At 31.5% G+C, this 13,250-nt stretch overlaps 1 protein-coding gene across 2 annotated transcripts in view; it reads left to right on the top strand.

Annotated features, from left to right (window-relative positions):
• MS3_00002358 (uncharacterized protein) overlaps nucleotides 1-13,250 on the top strand; it is a 45,377-nt gene that overhangs the window by 10,236 nt on the left and 21,891 nt on the right. Inside the window, exons 8-9 of one of the 2 annotated variants that reach the window (XM_051209923.1) lie at nucleotides 1,307-5,561; nucleotides 7,875-8,909. In XM_051209923.1, the coding sequence (XP_051075411.1) occupies nucleotides 7,883-8,909 (1,027 nt within the window). In that variant the 5' untranslated portion in view covers nucleotides 1,307-5,561; nucleotides 7,875-7,882. The remainder of the gene's footprint in view (nucleotides 1-1,306; nucleotides 5,562-7,874; nucleotides 8,910-13,250) is intronic. The other variant, XM_051209924.1, reaches the window with a different exon arrangement.

Raw genomic sequence — 13,250 nt, 5'->3', positions numbered from 1 at the left:
CTTTAGCACATCATTGTGTCTATTAAGCCCATAATCTATTCAGGCGTATCTGTGAAAAGTTTATGATATTTCGCTGTACAGGTTACAAAAAAGTACAGTCGGGGACATCATGGTGGCTGACAATATGCATTGAAAAGAATGTGCATTATTCATATGTCGATTACAGAATTGCTAATATCTAGGTGGCGTCTACTCAATATTTATCTCCAGGACCGATCAAGAAATAATAAAAGGAAACTTGTTGAAATATTTTGTACTGAGAATCCTATATTATACCAAAAATATAATATTGAATAAAGCCACTAATAATAGTAGTAATGTTACAGAAATATTTTGAAATCAAAGTTATTGAAGCCATAATAATGACCTACTATAATAAATAAACTTGATACATCTCACTAATTAGCTGATTCTCATACTAAGAAAATGGAATAGTTTGATACGTTGTCCATTTGACACTAGTCAGTTAATTGTAAAAAAATGTAGAATGTAACACATAAATAAGATGGTAGTTGGAGGTAATCAACAGGAAACCCTAGACCTAGGTTTCGTGCTACTTGGCACTCGTCAGCAAGATATACCTGTAATCTTGAGGTAACTGATGCTTCCTGATGGATTCGATCCTGTGTCACCCACATTGAAACTTGGTCGATAGAATTCGATTCGCACTAAGAAGGACCTAACATACATGACATTGATCACCGCCCAGTAACCAATCAATTGTAACACATAAATGTATCCATCCAAGTTACTGAACTACATTAGCACAGCTTGATGGTTATCTTGTCTTCAAATAGATTTCAGTTTTGTGTGTAACCTTCGGATTAGGTATAATTAAGTAGTTTGTAATGTTTCTCTTTCACAATTGTAAAATATGACTCCTTAAGATGGATAATATGCCAAGAATAAAAGAATGCGAACAATTCTGAAGTCTCTTTAAATTAGAAAAAGGATTTTACTTAAGAAAATCGATAAGATGGGTTCAGAGTATTAAAACGTGTATCATACATACGCACTTACTACATATCTCACTGTTAAATTTTGACTGAATTAGGTATACCTTTAATATACTCAAATAAAAATGAGACAAGTAACAAGTACTTGTTTGTTGATCTAACCTTGAGCTGATAAATAATTTTTTCTGACTTTTACTGTCTCTCCTGTTTAAATGTGTGACAACGTATGTTAATGTACTGTTTTTAGGCGTTCTAACTTCGCTAGTCTCTTTGATCTCTATTGAATGTGTTTTTCATGAAGTGATTTATTTCTAATACAAAACTGCTGTAATTTGCTTTCTATTTCCTAGGTGGTACTGAGTTAACAATTTATTGCCGTTTCCTCACGACTGAAATAATGAAGCGATCTACTGTTTTTGTTGGTGACCATCCAGTTTCTAGAGATGATTGGTTTTTGGATGAGTCAAGTCAATCTGATCTATCGCAGTTACGTATCCATATGCCTTCGTTACAGCCTGGACGTTATTCTATTTATATTGATAGTGTGGAATTTGGACGCATTCTTTGTAACCAGGAGTTTACCTACCTTCATTCGGACGTAAATTTAATCCAATCACCTAGAAGTAGCTTAGCTGGTAAGTATATTTTGGATAAATATAGTTGAATATAACATAAGGAGGCTATTTCATCTTAGTGTAAAACCCTTCAATGAATTCATCAAAACTAAAAGTATGAACTTAAAGATGTCGAAGCAGTGGTAAAAATGTATCATCAATGAGATGAAAACTAGGAGATCTGGTTTTAATCTCATGTACAATCGATGGTACGCACCATTAAGCAGAATAAAATAGCTGTTGAACGTTTCTTAGTTCTTATTGATTCTCTGGCTGAAGTCAGTTTGTGATGTAGGTTATCTTTAGATCCTTCCTAGAGGTAACCAATAACATAAGTAACTCCTAACGGGACAAACATAGCATTAGTTAATGCCGGTGGATAAACTACTGTGAACGTGAATGTGATTGATACTTTAAAAAAAAATTGTAGAGAAGGGAATATCATAGAATTCGAAAAACTACGATTGACATAACACTTTTTCAAATGAATTTATCCAGAACAATTAATCTAGATTTCAATGAGTTATGGGACAGATATAGATATAATCCTTTGGTTCACTATGTTGGCCTGGAAAATGTTCGATCAAATAATATCACCAGCAGAATAAATAAACCCTCTTTATGAATTTCTTTATATAACTGATTACAAATTAATGCACCACAATGCATATTCGTATAATCGACGCTAGGCTTTACATTTTATATAAAGCTGGTGATAACACTTGACTACCGAAACTTAAAGTAAACAGAACTGTGTTTAAACTTTCAAATTTAATGGTCATAAATTAAGTGCTTACAGTACAATATGATTATGGTTAGCTAAATTTGGAACTAAGATACTAGTCCGAATCCCGTTACTCTGACATTGGTCTAGACACGAAGGTTGATATCACCAGTCCTTACAAAAAAAATGTGACTCATGGCCGAGGGTATTGACTTGTACTTGATAAATGAGTTGAAAAAAAATGGTTACAAGACTAGCTTTCACCGAATAGTCTATAAATGGAAGATTAATTCGATTATGAAAGGTTACAATTCTTCATATATGCATCAATACTGATAAGTGTACAGCTTTTGATACTGTCTTTTTTCTAACTATCAGGAAATTTTAGTTAATTTGATGTTAATAATAAATAAATAAAAACGTGATCCGTTCAAAGGTGGATTAAATTGAGATAAATTTATTGACTTAATTGATTAATGAACATTCAAATTACGGTGTTTATTTGTTCATTATGTAATAACATCGATTAACTAAATCAGCATTTTTCCGTTCGTTTTTTATAGTGTTTCATATAAATATAATATATTCAGAATAAGAATTTGAAATCTGGTATATTCTCCAATATTTCATGTTAGTTATAGGTAATTCATAGGAAATACTAGTTGTTTGTTTAAAGTTTTATGTTATTCATTGCCAAGATGTAATTGTATTCATAAAGTATTCATGGTCTAGCTTCAATTGACTCATGATTGCAACTATTAAAATTAATATTATATCCACAAAAACCTCTTCTGATAATAATCAACATATGCTCACTAGTGACTGGCTTCATGAGGTATTTCTTGGAGTTCTAGAGAGAAGCAGTGATCAGTAATGTTGAACCGGGTCTGTCGTGAAATAGTAATTCACTGATGAAAATGGTAGATGTGTCGCTCAATTTCGTGGATTGGTTGACGTCAGATATTAACACCATTGGATGCCAACCGGCTCAGTGGTCTAGAGGTTAAGCGCTCATGTGAGAGACTGATAAATTCTGGGTTCGAATCTCGTGAGGCGGGATCGTGGATGTGCACTGCTGAGGAGTTCCACAGTAGGACAAAACGATCATCCAGTACTTCCAGGTTCTTCATTATGGTCTAGGTTTGATTGACTCATGATCTCAACTATTAAAATTACTACAATATCCACAAAAAACCCTTCTGACATTAATACTCGCCAAAGTTGGATAGAACAAAAATATACATCATCCTTAATTGTTCATTGTTTTTCAATCGATATAGATGCATGGGAAAAAATTATTCTTTCTTGGTATTTTTTTCCCACTGTAATTATGGGTATATAATTAATGTTATCTTGAGTCATTTATGTTCTTTGTAATAATTGTCACGGTAAATATCATTTTTTCAAAGTATGGACTTTAGAAAATAGAAACAAAACAAATGTTGTTTTCAATGACTTATGTAGATTTTCCTAACATTAAACGAATGACATCATTGGAAAAGTTATTAAAAACTAGGAAGTATTAAACGGTTGTTTTGTATTATCAACTTTTCTAAAAATTCAGATATCCTAGAATATATTTTTTCCCAGTATACAACTCCTTTAAAATGGGAACCCAAGATCTCTCTAGGGGTCGAAACCACGAACTTCAGGTCTTCTATCAAGTCGTTGATCACTAAGCCATTGGATTACTATTCCCATGATACAACTAACAACAATATTTAGTGTCGTTTGGTACCTCAGCTGTGGTCTATCTGTTAGAAATATCGTCTACAAATATTATAACTTATAGTCTGCTTAGGTTTTTCAGAAGTTGCAAAAATTATTCTAGCATAAATTACAATAATGCTTGAACTATAGTCACTTTCATAGAATTTAAAATGTTTAAATTGAATTCACTATAAATTTTCATGTATCCATGATTGAGTTTAACTCACAGGTTAGTGATTAGATTAATAATAACATGACATTATTATCCCGTTGCTATTATTGAAGGCTAGATTCGATCAGTTTGTGTTGGTTAATATGCATACTGAACAGTTACCACTATCCTGCCTATAGATATGTTTCACAGAATTTTTGAATTTTGACTATCAGTAGAATCCGAGTTGTGCGTTTTGTCTTACTTGGAACTCGTCATATGAGTGCAGCTCCTCAGTTTTGATGATCATATTAGACGTCATCCACTATAAAATCTATTCAAAAGGCATGAGGTGAATATGGAGTTATAAGTTATCATATTAATCGAACGGTAAACCAGTAGGTAAACAATATGACTGGTAGTGATAAAAATAAAAGATGTCTTTTGTTGGAGTTTCGTTTTCTGAGTTGAACACATTGATCGTGAACTCTTCTTTATTCTTCTGAATAACATCATCAGCTTAAACGTCAAGTAGAAGTGAGGATACCTTGATTAGGAAATTTTAACGAGAATAAGCGATAAATTTAAGTTTACAAAAAGAAAATAACGAAGTATCAAGTAAGTAAGCAGCCGATTTTTTGTAGGTTCCAAAAATCCAAAACATTACTGGGTTGAGTCATACGATATTTTTCTATTACAGGAAGCATCTGTTTTATTTAGATTAATTCATAAATAGTTTGATGGATGTCTCAGGAAATTAACACAAATAAACTACCCAGCTTTTGACTATTGCATATCCATCGTTCAACACAATCTATCGCAATGTCTAACTTCGGTAGTCAATTCATTAATTACGCTTCGTTTGTTGTAGTCGTTTAGAAAGTCTCGACCAACAATAAATACAAGAACTCATGCATAACTGACTATACATATTCTCTCTTTCACATACACAATATTTTCAATGTAAACTTCTCACTTGTAGTTGTATATATGTGTATCTATTTACTTGTTTGCTTCCTTATCACCAAGCACTATGCAAATTTATATCTTTGTCAGTTGATTATCACTATTCTATAACTTGTATATAGTTTATAATAAAGTAGACGTTTTTATGCAAAATCATTTATGCATATTCAATAAATAAGATCTAGTATTTTCTCACTGCTCATAAAACCAAAGTGATTGGTTAAAACATATATATATATATATATATATATATATATATATATATATTTGGCGGAAGGAAGGTGTCCAACATTATCACCGACTTCAACCATCTTTTACAATAAACAAATAATTATCGATTACCATTGTTAATATGCATTAAAGAGATATTCTAACGAGTTTTTATGATTAAATACAGGAGATTTTATTGTGAAATCATATAAATTTCTAAGGTCATATTAGTAAGTTGAAATATTGTTGATTTATTATCGATTTCTCCTTCCTTCTCTGGTTCTTTTAAGTAATATTAAATATCAGATGGGTTTTGTGAATATTATAGTAATTTCAATGGTTAAGATCATAAGTAAGTTGAAGCTATTTTAATTGGAAAACCTGGAAGCACTGGACGGCCGTTTCGTCCTATTGTGGGGCTCCTCAGCAGTGCGCATCCACGACCTCGCCCCCTGCGAGATTCGTGCTTCAACTGACTCATGATCTTAATCATTGTAATATTAAATAGTTGAATTCATGAGTCGATTAAAGTTAGACCACCATGAAAAATGTGGACGTACTGAATGGCCGTTTTGTTCTAGTATGGGACTTCTAAGTAGTGCGCATCCATGATCGCGCTTTAATTGACTGATGAATTCAGCGATTAAATTACTAAAATCTTCACAGAACCCCCTTTCTGATAATAGCAAACAATTTAGAGAAAAAATGTATATATAAAAGTTTTCAGGTGAAAACTTTGTTGACGTTGCATTCTTTAAGGTGATAAGTTTTCTGAACAAAATTCTAACTGTAAAGCTTTAATTACTGTTCTAGAGGTATATTACTGGCTAGCACAGAGAAGTCCAAAATGGAACGAAACACACGTCCTGGGTTCCACTGCTAGCCAGCCACCTTCCATCTTTGCTTGTATTGAAGTAAGTTGTTAAATAGCTAAGGGATAGCATGCTAAAATGTAACACTAATGTATGGAATCTATTGACTGTTTGTCTGAGTCATTTTAAGCAGTGCAAATTATATACAAATATGCAGTTTATAAAAGAAAACAATTTTAGAAATTGCTATAAGTTACTGTAATCATCAAGATAGCTACGATGTTTATTGGTGAAATAATAAAGTCATCCACCCAGCCAGTCATCCATAGATAACATAGAACCTGGCTCTTAAGTAAATCGACACATAAAATTAACACAGTAGGAGAAAATAATCAAGAAAATAACATGCATATAAAGTCAATATTAGTCAGATAATGAAAGTAATATTGAATAAGAATTACTGACTAGTAAGGATTGTGTATTCACAACCAATATCAATCTACTGGACACTATATAATCCAGATTTTTTTTAAAAAATTAGTCTTTGTTCGTAACATAAATGTTAAAGATTAGTCAGAAATTAAGGGGTTCCCCATCCCAAAGTGATCTCCACCATTGATGACATTATCTTGTAGCATTATGTGAGGATATCTGACTTTGACAAAAGCATTACTATTTATCAGTTTCATTACTTTCTTCTTCTTCTTCTCCATATTATGTAGACTTGTTAACTCTTCCGTTTAAACTTCTTGTTTACATTGCTTTTGAACATTGATATCAATAAATTTATTAATAATCTACCATCATATCAATTTGTGATAAAACTCTGATATTATTTTCATCAATATTATTTGTGTCTGATTTTTTGGGCTTAAGTATGAATAATCATTTATCAATATAACCAATATCATTATTTTCACTATTCATTTTGTTAATTCACACATACAAAACAGTACGTGAATCTAACTAACATCATTTTTCATACTTTTTATTAATCCATTTATAAATAATCATCTCATATATATCTCATGCATGGTTTGCCTAATAAATGCGTGAACTGAGTTATTAGGATTGTTTATGATGTACATAATTCAACAGTTGACCATTAGTGTTGTATCTAACCTTGTGTGAACGAACAGAAAGTAGAAGATGAAAGACGAAGATAGTTCTGTTAAAAGATCCAACAACATTTATAGGATATTGATGAATGTTTGTTGCATCGTGACAATACACTTGTATATTCAACAGTGATTATACACTAATTCTTTTTTATCTGTAATCCGATAATCACTTTAGATCACCATTCCTACTCATTAGACCTATCCCCTGGTGATATTTTTGGTTCGGAAATGAAAAGTAATCATTCTCAGGCAGAACTGTTACGATGTGAAAATGATGCAACGCAAAACGACCACGTAGCCAAAGAGCCTGATTTCTAAGGAATTCCATAAATGTTTTGGGACATAGAAAACGGAGACAGTATGTGTTTCTGTACAATTGAGCACCGTTTTGAAGGAGAATGAATATGAGTGTACTCCAAAGTTAATAAATTTAAGTTCCTTTAATCTCAGTTTGCGTGTTTATTGGACAGACTATGTATATTACGCGGACAATTTAACTCGTTTTCATAACTACTTATTTAATAATATTGTCTTTATGCATTTCTTTTCATGTTTTTTATATTTTCTTCCATTCGGCCCTCACTTTTTTTGTCTTCCAACATGTCATCAGTTTCATCAATGAATGAACCAACTAACAAAATTATTAATATTACTCCAAAAACCAATACATCTGTTGAGGAGACTGACGGCAGTGTTATATTCAGTCGTGTGGGATCTCAGAGAAGTAATATTATATTGGTTGATCGGCGTAGTGGTCGTCGTGAACGTTCAAGACCTGAAGCATTAGGCAAATCAGATTCATTGAATAGTTCTATTTTAGGCGATTCATCTAAAATGGGAGCGACAAATCATGATAAAGTTGATATTATGCATAAATACACCAACAGAACAATCAATACTCATGTCAGTGATCCAAGTAAAGAGTTATCAAGCCAAGGTAAACCCTATAATAATGTTGATGATGATGTTACTAAAAATTTCTATGAAACTGATCATAAGCCTGTTACTGTTGAAATTTCCACTTATATTCTACCTAGTCCAATACATTTTAATCGTGTTGGTTCACAACGTGGTGAATTGAAGTTACATGATCGACGTAACAGTTATAATAGTGATCGTCATCATCCTCGGCGTACTTCAGTGAAAACAACTAGTGAAGAAGTGAAAGAATTAGGCAGTTCAGTTGATGTTCAAAAGTCTACTTCACTTTCATCAGTTGTACTAGGTGATAGGCGTGATGAAACTGAAGATTTTGTCAGTAATCATGTAGTATTACTGAACAAGTCAGAAAATAAGATGGAAATAAGTGGGAAAAATTCACCAGATTTTCAAGAGGAAATGTCATCTTTCAATCCAATTTCAGAACTTTCCATTGATAATGATACAGTTTCTTCCTCCACTTCTGAAATATCTTCTAATGAACAATTTAATTCATGTTTGGATAATTCAGTTATAACGAACTCTAATGTCCTATCGAATGTTTCTTTATCTCGAATACCGGAAGAGTCAGAAAATAACACGAAACTCAATGATTCATGTGAAGCAACTGATTTTCAAGTTGCTTATAATAAAGACGCTATCCAGTTTGAAAAATCGATTGAAGAAAACCCCTATCAAAATTCGATGGATATTGGACCTTCCACTGGTGAATCAAATTTATGTTTGTTAGTTACTTAGATAATGTTAAGTCTGTTTAATTTAATATTAAGTGGTTGGAGATAATTGATAAGAAGTCATACTTGGAAGACGCTTCGTACTAGTCGTCAAATGACATTCACAGTGTTGATGACACTGATGCTCACTATGGTATTCGGACTTACATCGCTGAGTGCTAAGTTTTCTGATGTCGCTTGACTTTGGTTAAAATCCCATGGGCAAATCAGCTCCTTCTGGATTTCAGACGTGCTTTGTTAAAGAGTTGCAACTATTATTGAGCATTAGTTAATCACGAGTTCGTGATGATTGGGATTTGACAGCAAGATATAATGTACGAGATGTCTAATCATGTAGATTGGTGACTATATTTCAACTTGGTCGGTAGAGTTCAGTCAACACATTGGAGGAGTAAACAACCATTGTGTTGATTACTAAATAATGAGTAAATAATATAGTTTAGAATCAACTGTAAGAAGTATTATGAATATGAATACATAAGCTTAAAATTTGAGGAAAAATTATCAGATTTGTTTAATCATTAGGGACTTTTGAAATTTGTTCGGTTTGAATTTAGCTTTCAACCTGAACTGAAACTGACTGTAGAATCATTGAAATTCACAAATGAATCTGTTGTTTTCTACTGTTCAACTCTCCATATGGTATATCGATCCCACAATTCAGATAAGAAGATTAAATAAGTAAGAGGATTTAGTTGTTAAAATGAATTATGATGTGCACAAACTGTGGTGATACACGTACATGTCTTTACTGCTTATTCAATGACATGTAAGCTGAGAATATGACTAGGTGTATAATCGACTTATCTCGGTAGCGTTCCCCATTTACAACTTCTAACCTACAGTTTTTGAGTTTGTGATGTCGCTTGAGTTCAGGCATAAAATATTATTAAATTCACTTAACCTGTCAGAATTTGGAAATATGATACAGCAACTATTCAATGCTCCATAACTTTTTAATAGTTCTCTAGTTGGCAAAAACTGCCTTCCAGTAAAATTAAAATAAAAAATAATAATAATTTGACCCTTTTACCAAGTACATATTTGTGTAATGAGCTTCAAGTTACACAAGTAAACTGTGTTATTATTCACGCTACTAATCGATTGACCAAATTAAAGTAGATGAAGTGAGTTTTGGAATCTTCAATTTAATAGTTTGTTGTAAAGTCAATCTCTAAATTGTATATAGTTGATTTTTAAGCTTAATTTCAGAGAGAAAAAAAACATACACTTTGTAGTCATGGGATTATAAATAATTTTGACTACCGTTTTTGTGAGTCGGTTGTTTATGTATGATCTCTATCGTTATTGGTTAGGATTTTAATGAATTATGTCAACCTTCAGTTTTTTTTTTGTTTTTGTTTGTAACTATCAGAGCGGTCAACTGTCTCAGAAACAATAAGCAACTAATTAATGATCAAATTTTTGTCTATATGCCTTATATATATATATATATATATATATATATATATATATAATAGATAGATAGATAGATAGATAGATAGATAGATAGATAGATAGATAGATAGATAGATAGATAGATAGATAGATAGATAGATAGATAGATAGATAGATAGATAGATAGATAGATAGATAGATAGATAGATAGATAGATAGATAGATAGATAGATAGATAGATAGATAGATAGATAGATAGATAGATAGATAGATAGATAGATAGATAGATAGATAGATAGATAGATAGATAGATAGATAGATAGATAGATAGATAGATAGATAGATAGATAGATAGATAGATAGATAGATAGATAGATAGATAGATAGATAGATAGATAGATAGATAGATAGATAGATAGATAGATAGATAGATAGATAGATAGATAGATAGATAGATAGATAGATAGATAGATAGATAGATAGATAGATAGATAGATAGATAGATAGATAGATAGATAGATAGATAGATAGATAGATAGATAGATAGATAGATAGATAGATAGATAGATAGATAGATAGATAGATAGATAGATAGATAGATAGATAGATAGATAGATAGATAGATAGATAGATAGATAGATAGATAGATAGATAGATAGATAGATAGATAGATAGATAGATAGATAGATAGATAGATAGATAGATAGATAGATAGATAGATAGATAGATAGATAGATAGATAGATAGATAGATAGATAGATAGATAGATAGATAGATAGATAGATAGATAGATAGATAGATAGATAGATAGATAGATAGATAGATAGATAGATAGATAGATAGATAGATAGATAGATAGATAGATAGATAGATAGATAGATAGATAGATAGATAGATAGATAGATAGATAGATAGATAGATAGATAGATAGATAGATAGATAGATAGATAGATAGATAGATAGATAGATAGATAGATAGATAGATAGATAGATAGATAGATAGATAGATAGATAGATAGATAGATAGATAGATAGATAGATAGATAGATAGATAGATAGATAGATAGATAGATAGATAGATAGATAGATAGATAGATAGATAGATAGATAGATAGATAGATAGATAGATAGATAGATAGATAGATAGATAGATAGATAGATAGATAGATAGATAGATAGATAGATAGATAGATAGATAGATAGATAGATAGATAGATAGATAGATAGATAGATAGATAGATAGATAGATAGATAGATAGATAGATAGATAGATAGATAGATAGATAGATAGATAGATAGATAGATAGATAGATAGATAGATAGATAGATAGATAGATAGATAGATAGATAGATAGATAGATAGATAGATAGATAGATAGATAGATAGATAGATAGATAGATAGATAGATAGATAGATAGATATAGATAGATAGATATATTGAATTTTTCCAACGCTTTTAATCATAATAAACAGCTTGTTGTTTTTTTTGTTTCCAAGACATTTTTGTTTAATTAATTAAATCTATCAGTATAGGAGGGGGTTATATAGATTGTTAAGTTTTAATTTAACCAAAACTATTCTTAATTAAAATTTTGCCTTTAAATTAGATATAAATCAGGTTTCTTAAATGATTATAATGAATAAGCGTCAGAGTGGGTATTGTAGTAATTTTAATAGTTGAGATCATGAGTCAGTCGAAGCTAGACCACCATGGAGAACCTGGAAGCACTGGAAAGTCGTTTTGTTCTATTGTGGGACTCCTCAATAGTGCCCATCCATGACACCACCTCACGAGACTCGAACCCAGGACCCATCAGTCGCGTGTAAACGCCTAAACTCTAGACCACTGAGCCGGTCGGCATCCAATGGTGTTACTATTATATCCACAAAAACCCCTTCTGATAATAATCAACATATGCTCACTAGTGACTGGCTTCATGAGGTATTTCCAGGAGTTCTAGTGAGAAGCCGTGATCAGTAATGTTGAACCTGGTCTGTTGTGATGAATGGTGGATGTGTTGCTCAATTTCGTGGATTAATTGAAGTTAGACATTAACACCGTTGGATGCCGGCCAGCTCAGTGGTTTAATGGTTAAGCGCTCTCGCGCTAGACTGATAGGTCTTGAGTTCAAATCTCGTGAGGCGGGATCGTGGACGCGCACTGTTGAGGTGACCCACAATAAGAAGAAGCGGTCTTTCAGTGCTCAAAGGTTTTTCTTTGTGGTCTAGCTTCAAGTGACTCATGATCTCAACTGTTGTAATTACTATAATGAATTGGATTTAATATTATTGATTATTATTATTATTATTGTAGTTGGCATCATCAATATTTTCTTGTTGAATCATATTTTATTTCGGTTGCATTTTATCATTACACTAGAAATCTGATATGAATTCTACAAGTTACATTAACATTTAATTCTATTTCTCATGTTTCGTGTTATTAACCTGTATTTTACATGCAAACTTCAAAGTATTTGTTGTTATCCACTATAGATAATGAGATTTAAGATTTGTAAGTTATTTATATGATTGATCTTTAGTGAAGGAGAAGATTAATTAGCTAAAAAAAAAACTAATTTTCAACCAATGACAGCGTCCAAAGTTCGAGTCTTTCTCCACATATTTTATCATCTCACAGTGCATGGTTTAAAGTCATTTATGTGTAAATTTGTGCCTAATAAGTGGGTTACATTGTCATTTGTCATTAATCATTATTGTTGATAGCAATGACTTAAATTCGCAATGTATAGGTTAACCTTGTTACTGTCTATAAGAATAAGTAATTTTAAGACTTCATCTGATCATAACAAATGGATTAATTAAAAGTATTGACTATTTCATCTATTTTTGGAGTTTTATTAATATTGGTAGAATAGTGGCTGAAAAATAGTTCTCAGATAAAACGAAGCTC

The sequence above is a fragment of the Schistosoma haematobium genome, chromosome 1, assembly GCF_000699445.3.
Source record: "Schistosoma haematobium chromosome 1, whole genome shotgun sequence".
Lineage (NCBI taxonomy): Eukaryota > Metazoa > Platyhelminthes > Trematoda > Strigeidida > Schistosomatidae > Schistosoma > Schistosoma haematobium.
This window is presented reverse-complemented; position numbering and strand designations above follow the sequence as displayed.